At 46.4% G+C, this 19,397-nt stretch overlaps 1 protein-coding gene across 23 annotated transcripts in view; it reads left to right on the forward strand.

Moving 5' to 3' along the window:
* Window positions 1-19,397, forward strand: part of DIP2A (disco interacting protein 2 homolog A) — a 92,547-nt gene that overhangs the window by 27,161 nt on the left and 45,989 nt on the right. For 15 of the 23 annotated variants that reach the window (XR_014263417.1, XR_014263418.1, XR_014263419.1 and 12 more), the window contains 3 exons: window positions 4,225-4,359; window positions 11,135-11,254; window positions 12,389-12,586. Coding sequence is in view for 15 of the 23 variants with exons in the window: in XM_082461085.1 (XP_082317211.1) it covers window positions 4,225-4,359; window positions 11,135-11,254; window positions 12,389-12,586 (453 nt within the window). In the remaining 8 variants the exon portion in view is untranslated. Of the gene's footprint in view, window positions 1-4,224; window positions 4,360-11,134; window positions 11,255-12,388; window positions 12,587-19,397 lie in introns of those variants that run through there. The other 8 variants (XM_082461093.1, XM_082461095.1, XM_082461098.1 and 5 more) reach the window with 5 other exon arrangements.

The following is a 19,397-nucleotide window of genomic DNA, read 5'->3' on the forward strand; positions in this document are numbered from 1 at the left end:
CCACCCAGACCCACCTTCTCCTTTTCCTATGGAAAATGTCCTTTTGGTAACAGAAGTGGTTCCTGATGCTTCTGTGGTTTGGCAGCCCCAGACCCTGTGGCGTGTGGGCCTCCCCCGGGGTCCCCGATGAGTGCCTGGTGTTTCTGCTCTGCGGGGGGGGGGCCGGCACAGGTAGGCGGTCCCTGACGATCAGGGGGCCTGCCGCCTGCACGTGGTCCCCGCCTTTGCTCCTTCCTTGTGTGTCCAGCTGGAGCCCTCGGTTGTCCCTGCACTGGGTGTCCTGAGGCGGGGCTGGGGCTGCAGCCACCGTCCGGCCTTTCTTCCTCCACATACCAGGGTTAGACAGCCCTCAACCTGAAAAGAGATGTCAGTCAGAGTTCAGTCATACGGGTGCCTAGACCTTTTCCAAGTCACCCAGCCCTTTAAATTTCGTTAACCTTAGCGGCTTCCCTGGTGGCGCAGTGGTTAAGAATCCGCCTGCCAGTGCAGGGGACATGGGTTCGAGCCCTGGTCCAGGAAGATCCCACATGCCGCGGAGCAGCTAAGCCCGTGCACCACAGCTACTGAGCCTGTGCTCTAGAACCCGCGAGCCACAACTACTGAGCCTGCGCTCTAGAACCCGCGAGCCACAACTACTGAGCCTGCGCTCTAGAACCCGCGAGCCACAACTGAGCCCATGCGCCACAGCTACTGAAGCCCATGCGCCACAACTACTGAGCGCACGTGCCACAACTACTGAAGCCCGTGCACCTAGAGCCCGTGCTCCACAACAAGAGAAACCACCGCAGTGAGAAGCCCGCACACTGCAGTGAGGAGTAGCCCCTGCTCAACGCAGTTAGAGAAAGCCCGCGCACAGCAATGAAGACACAACGCAGCCAAAAATAAATAAATAAATAAATAAATAAATAACATTAATCTTAGAAAGGAAAACATTGCAAACTTTTCACCATTTAAAGTCATTTTTTTAAAAGCAAAACCAGTAATGTAGCTGGCATGCAAAGGCCACATGCATTCTTGCACGAGTACCTTAAAAAAGTGTACTTCTCAGATGGCGCATCAGTATTGCTGGGATCATCTGAACACCCTCTCCTTCCAGCTGTGGAGGGAAGAGCTAAGTCGCGTGATTGCAGCCTGCCTGAGACCACACAGCTGGCTGTGCTGGAGCCAGGGCTGGCCCACAGTTTTCTGATTCCTGTTCATTTTCTTTGCTGTTAGCTGCTGTTCTGCTAAAACCAACATGGTGCATCAGAGGCATGCCCATGACCGGCCAGTGTTTTGGGTGGGCTCCCAGTGGGTTAACTCCCCCAGGCAGGCCCGGGTCTCAGGTGCTGAGCTGCTTTCCTGTAAGATCTCGGTCCTTTGGCTGGACTGGGCATTGTAAGTGACCGACGTCTTCCATCTCTGGCCTCTGTGGGCCCATCAGGGGCGCTCTTTGTTTGTTATTGGCTGTGTCACTGCAGACGTCTGCACGTTTCCGTGGAGCTCATGCCGTGAGTCTTGGGTGAGAACTCACGACACCTTGACCTGCTTCCGGCACGTGGAGGAGCCTCTAAGACCGCCGGGGTCGGGCTGTCAGGACTGTCCTGGGGAGTTTGCTTTACGAGAAAAGGCTCCTTTGGAAACAGCCTGCCAGGATTGTTTTGGTAGCTTTCCTGGGCCTAAAATGGCTGGTGGTTGTAGCCCACCTGTCCTCACGGGGCTTCACAGTGGAGAGCTTGAAAACAGCTTGAGATGGATGTGTTTTCCTGGTTGTCACGGCGATTTCACATTTTGGAAATACACAGGTACCTCCAGTGTGAGGAAAACGGTAGCGTTTGAATGTTCTCTTGGCTTAGTTCAGCTTCCCGAAGCTCTCTTCTGCGTTCGACGGTGAGGGGAATAGGGCAGAGTTTGCGTGTATTAGCCGTTGCCGAGCTGTCGTAAACACGGCTTCCTGGTGGGTTAGAAATAGAAGCATATTTAGCATGAAAAATTGACCACAGTTCAAAATGTTTAAGCAGACAGCCCTCGACTCCCCAGGGTTGTGGGGTGTTTTGAACGTAAGATGTGTTTGAGTGGGCGTCTCCATCCCCGAAAGGCCCTGGCTGTAAAGACTTCCGAGGCGGGTTTGTCACCTCTGTGGGTGGAGGACTCCTGATTGTGCAGGTGTGGCTGACACTGCTCTTCTCGCATCCTGCTTGCCTGGCCTCACGTGCACGTCATGTGATTAGTTCTAGTAGATTCTAAACATCTTAACTCGGGCTCTGCTTAATACCTCACTGTTGTTTGTAACCTGCATATGCTACCTGTTTGACCTGAATTTTTAAATCTGTAAAATACTCCATTTCCCTCTCCTTGTTATAAAAACCATCCTTTGTTTTAGTTTCTGACACTAGAGAATTCTTCAATTTGGGCTAAGGAAAGAAGTATAGAAAGAAGATGACTATAAAAAATTGGAGGCAGAAAATGTTAGGTAAAGGTAATTAAAAATATATATCATTTTCAATTTTGGGTTAGGAAAATCATATGCATAAAACATTTGGACACGAATTAAATACCTATGTTTAAAAGCAGTACATTTAACTACAGTAGTTCAGTTTTGTTTTGTTGTAAATTAATTAATTAATTAATTAATTTTTGGCTGCGTTGGGTCTTCATTGCTGCACGTGGGCTTTCTCTACTTGCGGCGAGCGGGGGCTACTCTTCATTGTGGTGCGCGGGCTTCTCATTGCGGTGGCTTCTCTTGTTGCGGAGCACGGGCTCCAGGCACGTGGACTTCAGTAGTTGTGGCATGCGGGCTCAGTAGTTGTGGCTCGTGGGCTCTAGAGCACAGGCTCAGTAGTTGTGGCGCACGGGCTTAGTTGCTCCGCGGCATGTGGGATCTTCCCGGACCAGGGCTCGAACCCGTGTCCCCTGCATTGGCAGGTGGATTCTTAACCACTGCACCACCAGTAAGTCCTAGTAGTTCATTTTTATTTTGAGTGTAGTTTGCTTATTTTTATGCAGCTATTTAAGAAACTACTTGGTAGTTGAGATTACCATTTGTACCTTTTTTCATTAATAACTGTTAAAATCACTGGGTTTTTTTTTGCTAGATTCGGAAGGGCGGGGAAATTTCTTTTTAAACTGAAGAACTTTATGATAAGCATACTTTAAAATGCTAATTTCATTAATATCAAGCTTTTTCAAGGGTTGTGAAAACTCTTGTCAAAAAGTTAGGTTTTTCTAAGTGGTGTTTTCTGCTATGTTAAGAGTGAGTTTGTGTTTTTCTTCCACATAATTTCATCTTTCTACATATTTTTTAAAATTCTTAGATTGCATACTGCCTAGGTTATGAAATGATAGATAAATGATTGGCATTAAAAAATTTTAAGTATCAAAGTGCCATCTATGATGGTGGGAGCATTCATTTGAAGACTAAAGAGATTACAGATCAGTATCGATTCTCAAGAGTGGACGAGCGTCACGCTAGGTCCAGACTCGGTACTTTCCTGGTGGAAGGCTTGGTTGTAGCAGAGATGCTATAGCAGCTCTCAGCCAACCAGTATCCAAACAGATAAAAATGCCCTACAGTGAAAACGAAACCCAGAGTCGACATTCAGACAGTGGAAGGAGTGACTTTAAACATTTTCTGTATCTGACATAGTTTGTCTTTAAATGTGACATTAATACATTCTGCCTTAAGAAGCTGATTGCAGCCTCTTAATAGTGGGACTTTTGAACTGGCAGTAGGGATAGTTTTTAATCTGTGTAGGTTTATTCTGTGAAGACTGTGAAGGTTTGTGTCTGCATGACAGCCAACTTGCCTTTTGGGGGCGTGGGGGTAGTTTATAGAAGCCTGGCAATTTTTCTCATAACACAATGAAAAATGTTCCAACAACAATTGATTTAAAATGTGTTTCTGCTTCATTGAGGGAGATTTCTAAGTAAAACCTCATTAGGCCGTTGGGAAAGGCGAGTTCCCTGCACCGTCTCTGTGCCGTAGTTGGTGGTTCTGGTCTAGTTGCCTCTCAGAACAGGACGGCCACATGCACACAGTGCTGTCGGGCCATGTCTGGAGTTCAGAGTTCACAGGATCCGATGTGCCTCGGTCAACCAGAAAAACAAAATGAGTCAGAATGCCCCGTACCTTGCTTAGAGCTCAGCTAGTGAAGCTTCAGCTGAATGGGGTTTAAACAGCAGCTTAAGGTTAGTGCTCTTCTGAATTAACAGCACCTTTATTCTGGGTTTGTTTTTCAAAAGCAGATCTGCACTCTGCCCCTCCCGATGTCACCACGGGCCTCGCACAGCATCAGCACGCCTCCTGTGAGCGTCCACAGCTGGCTTCCGCGACAGGAGTCCCTCGGGGGGGCAGCGGGCGCGCCCTAGAGACGGCAGGTGGTGAGCAGCCCCTCTTCCTGCTTTTGAGACAGTAGAGCACAGGTGTTGCACCTCACCTTGGTGTCTTCGGTTTAGCAAACCTGAGCCAGTCATCAGGTATCTTCCTGGTGCATTTAAACTGCCCGTGTGTATATCTTGCGGAGAAATAATCAGGAATAGCTTCGGAATTGGTCAAACGGGGAAAGAGGGGAGTAGGGAGGAGAAAGCCTTCACATTCAGACGCCCAGAGTTTGGATCTACGGTACTGTGGGAAAATGAGAAGCTGGGGAAGTTTCCTTTCGTGGACCCAGTAGGATGAGTGCAGCCCCGCCTGGGACAGCAACCCCTGCAGTCTCCCTCCTCAGCAGCCTGTGCTCAGTGCAGCCATGGCCGGGCTGTCCCACGTGTGGGCCCCGAGATGTCAGCATGAGTCTCGTCTCCTCATTTGTACTATTTCCTTTTGAAACAGTTTCCAGTTATCTTTTATCAGAATCACATGGAGTTTTCCTTCCAATGTGCCAAATTTGAGTTGCAGAAAAATCCAGAGTATCTCAGGAGTGTTTTATACTCCTGAGCAGTCGGTCAGATTTTGTTGAGGTCTTTCAGCTCTTTGCTCAGGTGCAAGAGGAGAAACTGAGTCAACATGAAGCAGGCTTTACATTTGTTAGATAGGTTTTAAAATTTTTAATTTGTTATTCTTTATATTTAAATTTTCTTTTTTTAAATGTTTATTTATTTATTTATATTTTGGCTGCGTGGGGACTTAGTTGTGGCACGTGGGATCTTTTGTTGCAGCGCGCAGTGTGCGGGCTTCTCTATAGTTGCGTCTTGCGGGCTTAGTTGCCCCGTGGCCTGTGGGATCTTAGTTCCCCGACCAGGGATCGAACTGGCATTCCCTGCATTGCAAGACGGATTCTTAACCACTGGACCACCAGGGAAGTCCCTATTTAAAATATTTTAAGAACTTGGTTGAGGTATAAATGACATTATCTACTGCACATATTAACGTGTGTAATTTTATCAGCTTTAAGAGACATGTACACCGTGAAACCCCCACTGCAGCCAGCACACCCAGCGCTCCTGGAGGCTTCCTTCCTTGTGCGCCTTTGTAATAGCGCCTTGCTGCCCTTTTTGGCTTCCCTCAGGCAACCGCTGATTTACTTCCTGACACTATAGATTAGTTTGCACTTTCTAGGATTTTATATAAATAGAATCACCCAGCATTTACTCTTTTTTTGTCTGGCCTCTGCCACTCTGCAAAATTATTTCGAAATTCATCCATGTTCTTGCATGTATCAACAGTTCATTCCCTTTCTTGACCTATTTCATCCTACAGATGCACACTAGTTTATCTTTTTACCTCCTGACGGATACTTGGGGCGTTTCCAGTTTTTGGCTATTAGAGGTAAAGCTGCTGCTGTGACTATTCCTTTACAAGTCTTTGTGTGGGTATATCCATTCATTTATTTTGGGTCAATACCTAGGAGTAGGATAGCTGGATCATATAGCAGGTTTATGTTTTAGCTTTTTAAGAAATTGCCAAACTGATTTCCCAAGTGGTTGTACCATTTTACATCCCCACCGTTAGTGATAAGAGTCCCCGTTCCTCCACATCATTGCCGAGAATTGGTATTGTTGGTTTTTAAATTTTAACCGTCCTAATAGGTGTGTAGAGGTATCTCATTATAGTTTTAATTTGCATCTCCCTAATGACTGATGATGTTTAGCATCTTTTCATGTGCTTATTTGCCATCTATATATCTTTTTAGAAGTCTGTTCCAATCTTTTGCTTACTCTTTAAATTGTGTTGCTTGTTATCTTACTAAGTTTTGAGAGTTCTTTATATAATCTGGATACAAGTTCTTTATCAGGTTTATAAATTGTACTTTCTCCCAGTCTATGGCTTGTGTTTTCATTCTCTTAATAGTGCCTTTCAGAGAGCAGAAGTTTTTAGTTTTGATGAAGTCCAGTTTACCATTTTTTGCTTTCATGGATCCTATTTTTGTGTCATATCTGAGATATATTTTCCTAACCCGAGGTCATAAAGGTTTTCTCCTATAATTTTATAGTTTTATGTTTTATGTTTAGGTATATGATTCATTTTGAGTTAAGTCTAATATCAGTGCAAGGTATGAACCTAAGTTCCCTTTTCTGTATATGGATGTCCAGTTGTTCTAGGATCATGTAATACAAAGACCCTTCTTTCCCTATCCAGTTTATTTGGCATCTTTAGTGAAGATCGGTGGACCGCATATGAGAGAAGCCTATTTCTGGGCTCTATATGCTGTTCCACTGCTTTGTCTGTCCTTATACCGATACCACACTGTCATGATTATATTTGTATATGGGGGGTGGTTTATATGTGGTTTTATAATAAATCTTGAAATTGTGTACTGTAGTTTGTCTTCAGCTCTTCTTTTCATTTAAAAAATTGCCTTAGCTATTCCAGCTCCTTTGTATCTTAATATATAGTTTAAAATCAGTTTGTTAACTTCTACCAGAATTCCTACTGGGTTTTGACTGGTACTTTACTGACTCTCTAGATCAATTCGGAGAGAATTGGCATCTTAACAATACCGTATGTTTCAATTGATAAATACGGTATATCTCTCCGTTTACTTAGCTCTTTAAAAAGTTTTTTCAGCACTGTTTTGTAGCTTTCAGTCTACAGGTATTGCACATATTTTGTTAAAATTATCTCAGAATAGGGACTTCCCTGGTGGCGCAGCAGTTAAGACTCTGCGCTCCCAATGCAGGGAGCCCGGGTTCGATCCATGCCACAACTAAAGGAGCCCACGAGCCGCAACAAAGGAGCCTTCCTGCCGCAACTAAGGAGCCCACCTGCCACAACCAAGACCGGGTGCAACCAAATAAATAAATATTTTAAAAATGTGTACATTAAAAAAAAAAATTATCTCAAAATACGTTATATTTTTTGATGCTTTTATTGTACAAATGGTATTTAAATTTTTTTCCAGTTTATTGCTCATCTGTAGAAACATAGTCGGTTCTTGTATGTTGACCTTACATTAATTCCAGTAGTCTTTTTGGTAGATTCTGTAAGATTTCCACATGTATGATCATATTGTCTATGAATACCATTTTACTTTTCTTTCCAAATTGTTTGCCTGTAGGAACATTTAGTTTCCTGGCTTTATTGCAGTGTCTAGGACTTCCAGTAATGTCAGTTAGAAATGTCAAGAGTGGACACGACTTGCCTCGTTTCCCATTTTAGGGGAAAGCATCCACTTTTCAATTTTTAATTGTGGTGTTAGCCATGGGTTTTTCATAGATGCTCTTCATCAGGTTGGGGACGTTCCTTTTTTTCCCCTAGTTTTCTGAAAATTTTTATCATGATTTTTGTTAAATGATTTTTAAAATGTATTAAACTCATCACATGGTTTTTCTTTCATAGTTTGTTAATATAGTACATTTCATTGACTGATTTTTGAAGATTAAGCCAAAGGTATGTTCTCAAGATAAACCCCACTTGGTTATGGTGCATTACCTCTCTTACATATTGTGGATTTGATTTACTAATATTTTGTTAAGGATTTGTGTCTATGTTTGAGATAAATACTGGTCTGGGAATTTTGTCTGGTTTTGGTATCAAGATAATACTCATCTCAAATGAATTGAGCAGTGTTCCTTCCTCTTCTGTTCTCGCGTCAGTTTTGTGTCTTTGGAGGAGTTTGTCCGTCTCGCCTCCGCTCCGCAGGTTCCCTCGTTGTCGTGGGTGGGTGTGGGGCCTGCGGTGCTGTCCTGCCTGGTCCTGACACCAGCAGTTAGGGTCTCCTCACTCTTCATCTTAATCGTTCTAGCTAGAGAGTTCACTGGATTTTGTTTATCTTTCAAAGAACCAGTTTTAGTGTAATTGTTTTTCTCTATTGCTTATCTTTTTTCCTATTGCATTTATTTCTACTCATATATATTACTTCTTTCCTTCTACTTATTTTGGCTTTCCTTTGCTCTTCTTTTTCCAGTTTCTTTTTTTTAAATCCAGAATGTGTTTATCGGGATGTTTTTCCGTTCGTCTTGATTCAGGGTGCTTTCAGTTGCTGCCGCGCCTGCCCCTCCCACATCGTCTGCTGCTTTCGTGATGGCAGAGACGGTGCCACGGCCCCAAATATTTACTCTCTAGCCCTTTAAGAAAAAGTTTGCCAACTCCTAGTACAGGAAAATAAGCAGAAAATACAGACAGTTCACAAAAAGAGGTGTAAAAATAGTTCTTACACGTGATGTTCGTTCAGCCTTTTTCGCAATTGGAGAAATACACATTGTTGGTGGGAATGCAAAGCAGGTCAGCCTCTCTGGAGGAGCAGTTGGTAAGATCTGTGTCTGTACTTCCATTTGGACCCAGCAGCGCCAGTGTAGGAGTTTACCCTGAATGCACACCTCCAAAAATAAGGAAACACATGCACACGAGGTCGTTCATCGCAGCACTGTCTGTACTTCCAAAATATTGGGAAGTACGTATTATCCAAGCCTCTCAAATTGGTTGAATAAACCTGGTACATTCACATTGTGGCGGACCGTGCAGCTGTCAGGAATAGCGAGAAGACCTTTATGACCTAGAATGAGGTGCTTTTCCAGGAGACATTAAGTGAAAAGGCAAAGAGTAAAGGAACGTTTATAGTACATCGCCTTTTGTGTGAGAAATAGGAAAATAAAGCAAGCATAAGCCTACTATCTCTGTAGAAGGAAATGCAGGAAGGATAAGCCAGAAAGCAGTGGGCTGGTTCAACCCACAGGTGCATGGGGTGGGGTGTGCAGAAGGACTTTAGGAGTGACATTTCTTTGAGTTTATCTTTTTATATAGTTGTGATTTTTAGAAGTACGTTCTACACATTCATAACATAAACTTAATGGATGGAAGGAAGGGAAAAACCCTAAAACTGAAAGGAATTGTAAATAAACAAACCTGATTGTATTTCTAAGAACTGCGTAGCCACCCTAAGGAGGGTGAGGGGAGAGAGCTGGCAGAGGTCAGTGATGGACACAGCACCCTCGGTCCTGGACGAGGCTGTGTAGGAAGCACAGCAAACCAATTCTGAACTCTTGTTCGTAGCTTTGTTCCTGTAGTGGTGTGGGTGCAACAGTTGGAACTGATTCTGTATCTGTGATAGCACTGAGCGAAGGTGTTGGTGTTGGGAGCCAGGGTTCTCGCTGCAGACGAAAGGCACCCAGACGTGGAGCACAGCACGAGGGGCCCTGGCATGGACTCGGGGCTCTAGGATAGAGACCTGTATCTGTTACGCGGCCCGTGTGCACATGTGTATTGTATGTGTAAGGGGGTGTGCGTATCCATGGATACATACGTGTGCACGTGCACAGCATACTTTCTTAGCTCCGTGTGCTAGGAGAAGAAAGACACGGAGCAGTAGCAGTGAGCACACCGAGGTGCCAGGTCTTGGTCTTCAGTACCTTTCCCTCAGGAGAACCAGGAAGGAAGGAAGGAAGTCAGGTGTCGGGGTAAATGTCAGTGGACTGCTCAAGCTGGAAAATAATTTGGCAACCGTTGCAGTAAACCTTGCCTCTGGCAGAATGACCAGTGGCTGTTAAATGGAGGGAGAGAGCTGTATGAAGATCACGGTACTCGTGAGGTCCTGAAGTGTCTCCTCTCACACTCTTATTAGAGGCACAAGCAAAAACTAGTACCGACAGTGGAGCACTGGACGGCACATTGCCCGGGTGACAGAATCCTGTGTCTCCCTGAGGGTAGTTGGGTGTCCCGTGGGTCTGGACGTGATACTCAGGTATTGCTTCAGCCAGGAATGCAGCATCTGACTTGAATCCTGAGAAAAGCTCAAGCAAATGCAGGATGAAGTATGTGCTACTTAATGATGGAAAGAACTGGACTCTTTCAAAGTGCTGGTGTTGTTAAGGACAGAGGAGACTGCTGGCCAGTGAGTGCAGCTCTCGATCGCTGGCCCAGCCCTGGAGGAGGGAGGTGCCAGCTGCCTCACGGTGCACGGGCGTGGCTGGGGCTCCAGGCCTTGCCCTCGCCTCCTCTGCCAGCGCGCCTGCTTGTGTTCCCACGTGCCTTTTCCTCCGAGCGCTTGTCACCGAGGCTGGTGCCCTGTTCCACCAGCACATGTATGTATTTCTGCTGGTTTTTGTGCAGCAGACGGTGACCAGTTTGAGGGCAGACTCTTATCTGTCTTGGCTGACTTTACATCTCCCGGAACGGCGTTCCTTGATAGTTATGGAGGACACCAGAGAGCTTTTAGCTTATGTGGGTTATATCTCTGTATAGTTACCATATTAGAAATTAAAACGAAAGATTTTTTAAAATATTCATTAACTCATTTAAAAATAACAATAATAAACTAATTATCTCTTAACATAAGTAGCACATATTTATGAAAGCAGTTCTAATACAACGAGATGCCATGAGAAGGGTAGGCTTGTCTGCTGCGGTTGCCGGTCTCTCGTAGCTGGCGAGAGAGCAGCTTCTGGGTGGGTTCCATCTGCTGGGCGTGTGGCCTCTGGAAACTTCCCCTGTGCGCGTGTGAGAGAGGAGAGGGAAGGAGCAAATGGTGTCTATAACGTGACCCCTGAAGGGGTCTCGGGCACCCCCAGGGGTCCCTGGGCCACTCTGAAAACCGCTAGCTTAGAACAAGTTCTGGTTCCTGGAAGGCATTCAGTAAACGTTTGTCAGATGAACTAATAAATTCCAAAATGGCCATTTGAGGGGCCCAGCGCTTGGCTGGATTTCCAGGTTCCGACGCGCTCACGCGGGTGGTGTCTGGACCGGGGTTCTGCATCCAGCCTCAGCACTCTCTTCCCGTGGCAGGTGTCCCCGTGAGCAGCAGAGTGTCCTCCAAGATCCAGCAGCTTCTTAACACCCTGAAGAAACCAAAGCGCCCTCCCCTGAAGGAGTTCTTCGTGGATGATTTTGAGGAGCTGTTGGAAGGTGAGCGTCCCAACTCCGGCCCCTGGTTTGTGCGGACAGGGCGGCCGTCACATCTGAGGACGCAGGCAGACGTCCTTCCTGCGTGGGTCACACCCAGACTCTGTGCTCATCGTGTGTGGTGGGACCTCAGCGTCACACACGACCTCGGGCTCTGTGTCAGCAGCTCGTAGGTAAGAGAGAGCGTCTCTCTGTGCCTCTGGTCCGGTGGTTATTACTTGGTAAGAATACATCTAAGATTTCATTTTACTTCCATGATTTAAATTTTTATTTAAACTTTAAATCTGAAATACTTGTCTTCCCGTGGTTTTATTTATTTATTTATTTTCCCCTTGGTTTTAAAGTATTATATCTTTAGCAGAGTTTGGGCTCTTTTTCAGGATTTTAGCCTCTCATATATGAATGATACATATATTTAGAGAAAAAGAATATAGACTTATTTTTTTTAATTACCAAGAAACAGAAAGGAGTATAAATCTGTAGAAAAGTAAGAGAAGTGAAGCCCCGTACAAGATAGCAGCGTGTGACGTGTGGCTGGGGCCTCGGGGCACCCGGCCGCCCCCTGCCCCTGGCCTTGCACCTCTGCTGTGCGGTAGTCCCACAGACCAGCTCTAGTGTCTCCTCCCACTTGGGGATTCGACATGGCTGTTAGGGCACGTCTGTGTAATCAGATCACGACTTTCAAATTCAGAGTTCAATGCTATGAATGCTTTTTAGGAAGTCTTTCTTACATTTGGGCAAATCTTGATGACATATCCACTGGAAACATAATAGATTTTACTTTATTTTTTTCTTTCAACGTGGTTTGAGCACCTAAACTGAAGTGGTGATTCTACTCTCATCCTTTATAAGTGGGGACACCTGCTTCTCAGGTGCCTTCCGGGTGAAAGCCTGGGGGTCGTTGTAATCCTGGGGTTACGGTAGCCAGGATTCATCTTGATCCATGACTAGCTCTCTTTCCATCCTTGCTCAATTGGTCTGTGACTGTTACAATGATAGGGAAATCTAAACAAATCATGGTAGCCTTCTTATAACTGGTATTTGTAAGGAAGAAAAGTATAACATGTGAATGCCTAGCGGCAGAGTGTGTGCCTGCTTCTGTGAAATGCTGCTTTTCACATGCGGTTTTGCTTGTAGTGCAGCAACCAGAGCCAAGTCAGCCGAAGCCTGAGGGCGGCCAGATGGCAGTGCTGGAAGGGGAGCTGCTGGCCGTGGGCAGCGCCTGGCCACCGTCGCTGCTGGCCGCCTTGCAGCAGTGGGGCACCACGCAGCCCAAAGCCCCGTGCCTGACCGCCCTGGATACCACGGGGAAGGCCGTCTACACCCTCACCTATGGCAAGTGTCAACAGAAAGCAGCTGGGCGCTGGCTAGCTGTGAAATGTTACATGTCATACAACACAGACGTGCAGCTTGAGGAACATGAGAGAACAGATTCCTGACAAGCTGACACAACTGGCAGGGAAACAGAACCTCGCCTCCCCCCGGGGGCCCCTCCTGGGCCACTGCCCTTCCCCCACTGGGGGACCGCTCCCTGCCTGGTGGTTTCGAGAGTTCACATCTGTGTGTGCATTTCTGAAGAGTGGAGTTTAGTTTTGTCTCGTTTTGAACTTTGGGCAAACGGCGTCAAGCAGTGTGTGTGTTTTGTGTTTGGCGTCTTTTGGTTCCATTCTACGTGTTTATGTAACACGAATCGCGTGCATTTGGCTGGACGTGTTTTCACGGAGCACTCGGCCCCGAGGCACTTCTGGCCCCCAGGCCGGCATCCCCCACAGCCGAGGCCAGTGCCCTGCTGACCGCTGGGTGTGAGCCAGTCCGAGGTGCTCTGGGCTGCGTCTTGCTCAGCGCTGTCTGAGGTTCACCCCTGTGCTGTGTGCTGCGTGGTCAGTTCATTCTCGTTGATGGACGGTATCTCATCGTGAGAATGCGCCACGGCCAACGTCTGAGCTCAGCGGTAGGTGGGCGTCTGGGTTGTGTCCGCTCCGGGGCTGCTGCGTGTCGGGCTGTTGCGAACGTTCTCTGTGGGTCTGAGGTGGATGTGTAGGCATTCGTGCTGCTGTGGGCGTAGGACTCGTGCGTCAAGCTTCAGGACGAGCTGACGAGCCATTTCCAGCCCCCAGCCCCGGGGAGGAGTCCCAGCGCTGGATACTGACTGTTCCCGTTCGCCTGCCTGGAGGGAGCTTCGTGGTGTCCAGTGCCTGGTGCTGAGGGTGCTTCTAATGTGCGTACTGGCTGCTTGAACACCTCCTTCTATGAAGTACCCAGATCTTTGGGTCATTTTTCTGTTCGATTGCTAATGCTTTTTATGTTTCAGATACACCTTTTGTCCAGTACATGTTTTGCAAATATCTTCTTCCACCCTTTGCACTGCCTTTTAACACTTTTAATTGTGGCTTTAGATGGATAAGAAGCCTTAACCTAATTAGTCTAATTTATCTGTTTTTCCCCTTTTTTGTGCCTTCTGTTCTGTGTAGGAAGTCTTTGCCAGACCTAAGGTCACAAAGGCATTCTCCTCCTCCGAGACTTCTTCTGAAGACTCGTTCTGCTTTTCACACTTAGCGTTATGATCCATCTACGGTTTAGTTTTGTGTGTGGTATGAACTTGGACTCATTTTCTCTCCTGTGAATGGAATTGACCCACTATCATTTGTTGAGAAGCAGCCCTTCCCCCAGATACGGCTTTGTCATCCGTCAGGTGAAAACTGTACTTGTGGGTCTGTTCTCGTCACCATCCGCGCCTCCTGAGTTACTGGAGCTTTATGAGTCTGTGTTGGATGTCAGTCCTCCAGCTCTGTGATTGCTCCTCAAGATTTCCTTGACTATTCTTGGCCCTTTACATTTCCAAGTAAACTTTTTTTTTTAAATTTATTTATTTAATTTATTTATTTTTGGCTGCGTTGGGTCTCCGTTGCTGCATGCAGGGTTTCTCTAGTTGTGGCAAGCGGGGGCTACTTGGCTACTCTTTGTTGCGATGCGCAGACTTCTCATTGCGGTCGCTTCTCTTGTTGCAGAGCACGGACTCTAGGTGCGTGGGCTTCAGTAGTTGTGGCACGTGGGCTCAGTAGTTGTGGCTCACGGGCTCTAGAACGCAGACTCAGTAATTGTGGCGCACAGGCTTTGTTTCTCCGTGGCATGTGGGATCTTCCCGGACCAGGGCTCGAACCCGTGTCCCCTGCATTGGCAGGTGGATCCTTAACCACTGCGCCACCAGGGAAGCCCTCCAAGTAAACTTTAGAATCGGCTTGTCCATTTCCAGAAAAAAATCCTGCTGGGGTGTTGATTGGCACTGCACTGAACCCATAGTCCAACTTGAGGCAAATCGGTGTTGTTGCAGTTATGGGATCTTCCAGCTCATGACCCTGGAATATCCCGCCTTTGAAGGCCTGCTTTAGTTTCTCTCAGTGACGTTTTATGCTTTTGAGTCCGGGAGTCTTGAGCGTCTTTCGTTAGATTTATCCCTATTGTAATGGAATGATTAAATTTTTTCTACTCAGTTGTTGCTTGTAAATAGAAATGCAATTGATCTTTTAAATGGTGACTTTGTATCTAGTGATCTTGTTAAAGTGACATACTAATTCTTTTTGGTCTATTAACAAGTAGTTTTGGACATCCTGTGCACAAGTTGAGCCCCTGTGAGCAATGGCCTTTCTAGTTCTCACACCTTCGGTTTCTGTTCTTGTCTCACTGCACAGGCTGGAACCGCCGGTGCGGTGTGAATCCTTCTGTGTCTCAGGTGGAAAGCAATTGGTCTTGAAGTACGCTGTTTACTGTAGCTTTTTTGCTTGTTTTATGGTAGAAATTCTTTGTTGTAATGAAGTTCTGTTTCTGGTTTGCTGAAAGTTTCGCATCATGGATTGGCTTTTTCTGCTTCATCGAGATGACCATACAGTTTCTCTGCCCTTCTCCACTAATTTGATGAATTACATTGATTAATTTTCAAATGTTAAGCAGCCCTTGCATTCCTGGAATAAATCCCATTTGGCCAAGATATCTTTTCAATACATGCCTGGATGCTGGTTGCCAGTATGCTGTTTGCGCTCTTCGCACCTCTGCTCATTAGAGAGATGGCTCTGTAACTCTCAAAGAAAGGCGCTTGCTGCACACTCATGAGTGTGCTTTGCTGACAGCCTCCCCCTGGAATTCAGCTTCCGGGTGCGGGTTACGCGAGGCCTGTGTTGCGCTCAGCACAGACTTCCCTTGCTAGGGAGCCTGCGGGGACTGCGGCCGGACCGCGTCGCCCGCGTCCCGCCGTCCCCCGCATCCCGCCATCCCCCGCATCCCGTCGTCCCCCGCTTCCCGGGAGCCCTTCTCGTGCCTCGCTCCGCCTCCGTGCTTCCTGAAGGCCCCAGCCTGTGGTCCTTCTCTCCATGTCTTGCGTTTTAAGTCTGTAGCCGCTACACCCGTAAGACACCACTCACTACTCTTGCTTTTTAAGTCAGGAGTCGTACTGTTCTTTCTTTCCTTTGTGGAATGTTCCTTCCTGCCACCCCGCGTTTCCCACTGTAACCTCTCCTGCTGGCTGTGGGACTGCCCGCATCTTCCTTTGTGAAGGTGGTCAGGCATCTGTCAGCACCCTGAAGACTTCGTGGTACCCTTTGAGGAGTGAGATGCCGGATTATTGCTGCTCTCTGGATGAGGATATGTCTTTTTCCCTGTGATGGCTTTTTGGCTTTGGCTTGCATCTGTCTTACTGTGATGTACATATTTAGCTGTTATATTCTTTGAAAGTTTCCTGCTTGGGGTCCACAGGGCATCTTAGATCAATGGAATGGTATCTTTCATCAGTTTTTGGAAAATTATAGCCATAATTTCTTGATATAGTGCTTCTTCCCCATTTCTCTCTCCTATCCTCCTGGGACTCTGATTACATTTATATTAATACCTTTTCTGAGTCCCATGTGCCTTTTTTATATTTTGCATTCTTTTTTAAAAAATTAATTAATTGATTAATTTTGACTGCGTCGGGCCTTAGTTGCAGCATGCGGGATCTTTCGTTGTGGCATGTGGGCTCTTCATTGCAGCCCACAGGCTTCTCTCTAGTTGTGGCACATGGGCTCTCTAGTTGTGGCATGCCGGCTCAGTAGTTGTGGCACGCAGGCTTAGTTGCCCTGTGGCACGTGGGATCTTAGTTCCCCAACCAGGGACTGAACCAGCGTCCCCTGCATTGCAAGACCGATTCTTAACCACTGGACCACCAGGGATCCTTTTTATATATATACTTCAGTTTGGAGATTTTCTGTTTTCCTTTATTCACATTTTCTAAAACTGGTGTGTTCTGTGTGACCCTTTCCTCTGCCGGGGGGGGGTCCCCAACCATGGGTTTTGTCTTATGTGGCGACTTTGGGGCTCTGCCTGGCCTTTCAGAGGTTTCCACCCGCTGTGCACGGCCCCGAGATTCAGCAGGCTCTTCTTGAAGCCCCAGTCTCCGCGCCCCAGCAGCAGCACTCCGAGGGGCACAAGGCCGTGAGATGTTCGTCTCCTGTGGGCGCCAGACGCTAAGCCCCGCCCCCAGCTTTTGTAAGAACAGCTGCAGAAGGTCAGCTCACCTCCCAAGGGTTTCCCCAGGGGTCTTAACTCCTCTAGTTGTCTTTGCTGCCTCCGACAGATGGTTTTGCATTTTATCCAGTTTTAAGTCATTTTGGGTGGGAGTGCTGGTCTGCCACCACTGCTCTTTCCTGCTTGGAAGCAGAGTCTCAGACCTTTATGCTTTTAAGATTCATCCGTATTATTGTGTATAGTTGTAGCTCATTCATTTCTGTTGAGGAATGAATATTGAATATTTCAGAATATATGTCTCTATTATACTGTTGATGGACTTCTGGGTCATTTCCAGTTTTGAGTGTTACAGACAGTGCTACCGGGAACATTCCGGTGTGTGCTGCCTGGTGTGTAAGCGTGCATTTTTGTAGGGTATATACTTAGGAGAGGAGGTGCTAGCTAGTTCTGGGATTATGACATCTTTACATTTATCAGATAATTCCAGACTTTTCCAGTTTGCACTTAACTGGTCAGTGTCTGAGTCCCACCTTCTCCCTGTCATTGGCAGGCTTATTAATTTTGGCTAATGTGGTGAGAATATGGTGACAGTCGTTGTGGTGCTAATTTGCATTTTCCTGTTGACTGAGTAGGTTGAGATCTTTTCCTGTTTTTGATCATTTGGGTTTTCTCTTTTGTTACGTGTTGTTGAATCTTTTGCACATTTTTATACAGGGTTATTTGCGGGCGTTTTGTGTGTTCTGGATGCCAGTCCTTGGCGGCGGCTTACTGTGAGCCCTGGCCGCTCACAGCTCTGCAGCAGGCCTCCCTCCTCCCGTCCTGGGCTCTAGCACTGCTGTTCTCCACCCGCGTTTAGACCTGCCGCCCACCTGGAGGGAGTTTAGTTCGTGTGTGTGGTGTGGGCCTGGGCTCGGGGTCAGTTCTTCAGGAAAGATGGCAGGCAGCTGTCCCGTTCTTGTCCCCTCCGTGCTACCCGTGTTGTAACTGGAGTTGTCCACACGGGGGTGGGTCTGTTTGGGGTTCTTTGTTTTATCACGTTAATTTATATTCTACCCTTACGCCAATAGCACACTCTTTTCTTTTTTTTTTTTAAAGATTTTTTTGATGTGGACAGTTTTTAAAGTCTTTATTGAATTTGTTACAATGTTGCTTCTGTTTTATGTTTTGGATTTTTGTCTGTGAGGCATGTGGGATCTTAGCTCCCCGACCAGGTATCGAACCCTCACCCCCTGCATTGGAAGGCGAAGTCTTAACCACTGGACCGCAGGGAAGTCCCAGCCACGCTCTCTGAATTGCTGTCGCTTTATAATAGTCTTGACGTCCATTGAGAAAGTCTTCCTGTCTTGTCTCCTTTTTCCAGAGCATCTTGGCTTCTCTTGCCCTGGTGTTTCAGTGTCAGTTTGTGTCAGGTGCCACAGACACACCTGTTGAGGTTTTGGTTATCGTTGCCTTGAGCAGTTTGAGGAGAATTAGCACGTTTGCATTACGGTGCCTTCTAGCAAATGGACATAATAGGTTCCTCCGTTCATTCAAATCTTTTTCAACCTCAGTACTGTTTTATAAGTTTCTGGGGGGAGACTTTGCATACTTTTGGTAACACATATTCTTAGATATTTGGCATGTTTATTTAAATCTTATTATAAATAGCATCATTAAAATTTTTATTTACTGTTTATCGATGGCACATAGATATTAAATGCTATTTGCGTATTGCTGTTATATCTGATAGCCTTACTGATTTCAGTTATGGGATTCATGATATGTGCAGTCACGTCTTCTGCAAATAATGACGGTTTTGTTTCTTATTGTTCTACCTTCTCTGCCCCTTGCACCCCAGTTGCATTGGCTGAGACTTTGAGTGAAAAGGCAGTTGTCCTTGACTTGCTCCTCCTCTCTGAGGGAAGGCTTTCAGTATCTGACCATTAATGATGATACCTCCTGTGGAATTTTTAAAGATGACTTTTAACAGTCACATTAAGGAAGTTTCCTTTCATCCCAAATTTAAGAAGGATTTTTAAAATCCTGAATGATTAATTATTTTAGTTTTTTTCACCTTTATTCTGTTAATGTGGGAAATTATGTTGATTTTCTGTTAAACCTCTTTGCATTGTTGCAGAGAGGTCATGATGCATTTTTCTTTTTATAAATATCTGGATTCAGTTTGGAAATCTTTATGTGTTACAGTTACAGTTATTAATATCTTGAGTTGACCTTTCTATTTAGGCAAAGGCAGCGGTGTTTTGAGTTGACTATTTTTCTCATTTATTTCTCAGGCCCCGCAGTTCACTTATCTCACAACGTTGTGCCCGAGTTTAGACTATTTACGGCAAAGGGCGTGTGGTTGCCGCATGGTTGCCCCGGGGGGGGGAGGGTGAAGGACGGCTCTGTCTTCCTGCGTTGCTGCACTACGCAGGGTGAGTGGGAGGGCTGCTTCCGGTTTGGGGTGGACTCAGGCTTTTCCGTCTTCCTCCCCCTCTCTCCCTACCCTTCAGTGTCCCGTGTGTCATGTGCCGTGTTCCTCCGGGAAGCACCCACAGGGCTGGGCACCTTCAGGAGGGGTCCAGATGCTCCCCTCCAGCCTCCCGTGGCTCTGCCAGGTTCCCTAACATCTCCCTGACTGTCTCCTTTTTTGAGTGAAAGCAGAGATGAAGTT

Source organism: Balaenoptera physalus (genome assembly GCF_965194825.1).
Source record: "Balaenoptera physalus genome assembly, chromosome: 4".
NCBI classification, from domain to species: Eukaryota; Metazoa; Chordata; class Mammalia; order Artiodactyla; family Balaenopteridae; genus Balaenoptera; species Balaenoptera physalus.